The sequence below is a fragment of the Egretta garzetta genome, unplaced genomic scaffold (genome assembly GCF_000687185.1).
Source record: "Egretta garzetta isolate BGI_Z169 unplaced genomic scaffold, ASM68718v1 scaffold220, whole genome shotgun sequence".
NCBI lineage: Eukaryota > Metazoa > Chordata > Aves > Pelecaniformes > Ardeidae > Egretta > Egretta garzetta.
Window position 1 is genome coordinate 1,473,324 of NW_009258414.1, and position 546 is coordinate 1,473,869.

A 546-nucleotide genomic window follows, 5' to 3' on the forward strand; every position below is an offset into this window, starting at 1 on the left:
ACGCCCAAAGCCGCTGAATTTTATCTCGGGTCTTCTCCCTCCCCAGGCTTGCCCAAGCCACCGTCCCCGCCGGAGCGCAGCACGGGGTCTGGTGGGGGGCGAATTAAAAGTAACAAAGGCTGACCTGAATTTATCCGACATGTAACAAACCCTGCTGTCTGTCTTCCCCCCCCCACCTTCTTCAATTTTTTGGGCTGCTTGTGCAGCCCAAGGTGGGGGCGAGTGGGGAAGAGGTTGTCCTGGGAGGAGGCAGGCGGGGATGGGGAGGGGAACGGCCCTCCTTCACCCTCTCTGAATTTCACAGGTGAGAAGCCCTTCAAGTGCGAGTTTGAGGGCTGCGACAGGCGCTTCGCCAACAGCAGCGACAGGAAGAAACACATGCACGTCCACACCTCGGACAAGCCCTACATCTGCAAGGTGTGCGACAAATCCTACACCCACCCCAGCTCACTTAGGAAACACATGAAGGTAATCACCCCTGCGCCCCAGCCCTTTCCTCCCTGAGCAGGGATGCTCAGTCGCTGGCGCGCTCAGGGCTCCTTTCCC

At 59.2% G+C, this 546-nt stretch overlaps 1 protein-coding gene across 1 annotated transcript in view; it reads left to right on the forward strand.

Moving 5' to 3' along the window:
* Positions 1-546, forward strand: part of ZIC3 (Zic family member 3) — a 141,773-nt gene that overhangs the window by 140,514 nt on the left and 713 nt on the right. Inside the window, exon 3 of the mRNA XM_009642884.1 lies at positions 305-468. Coding sequence (XP_009641179.1) covers positions 305-468 — 164 coding nt within the window. The remainder of the gene's footprint in view (positions 1-304; positions 469-546) is intronic.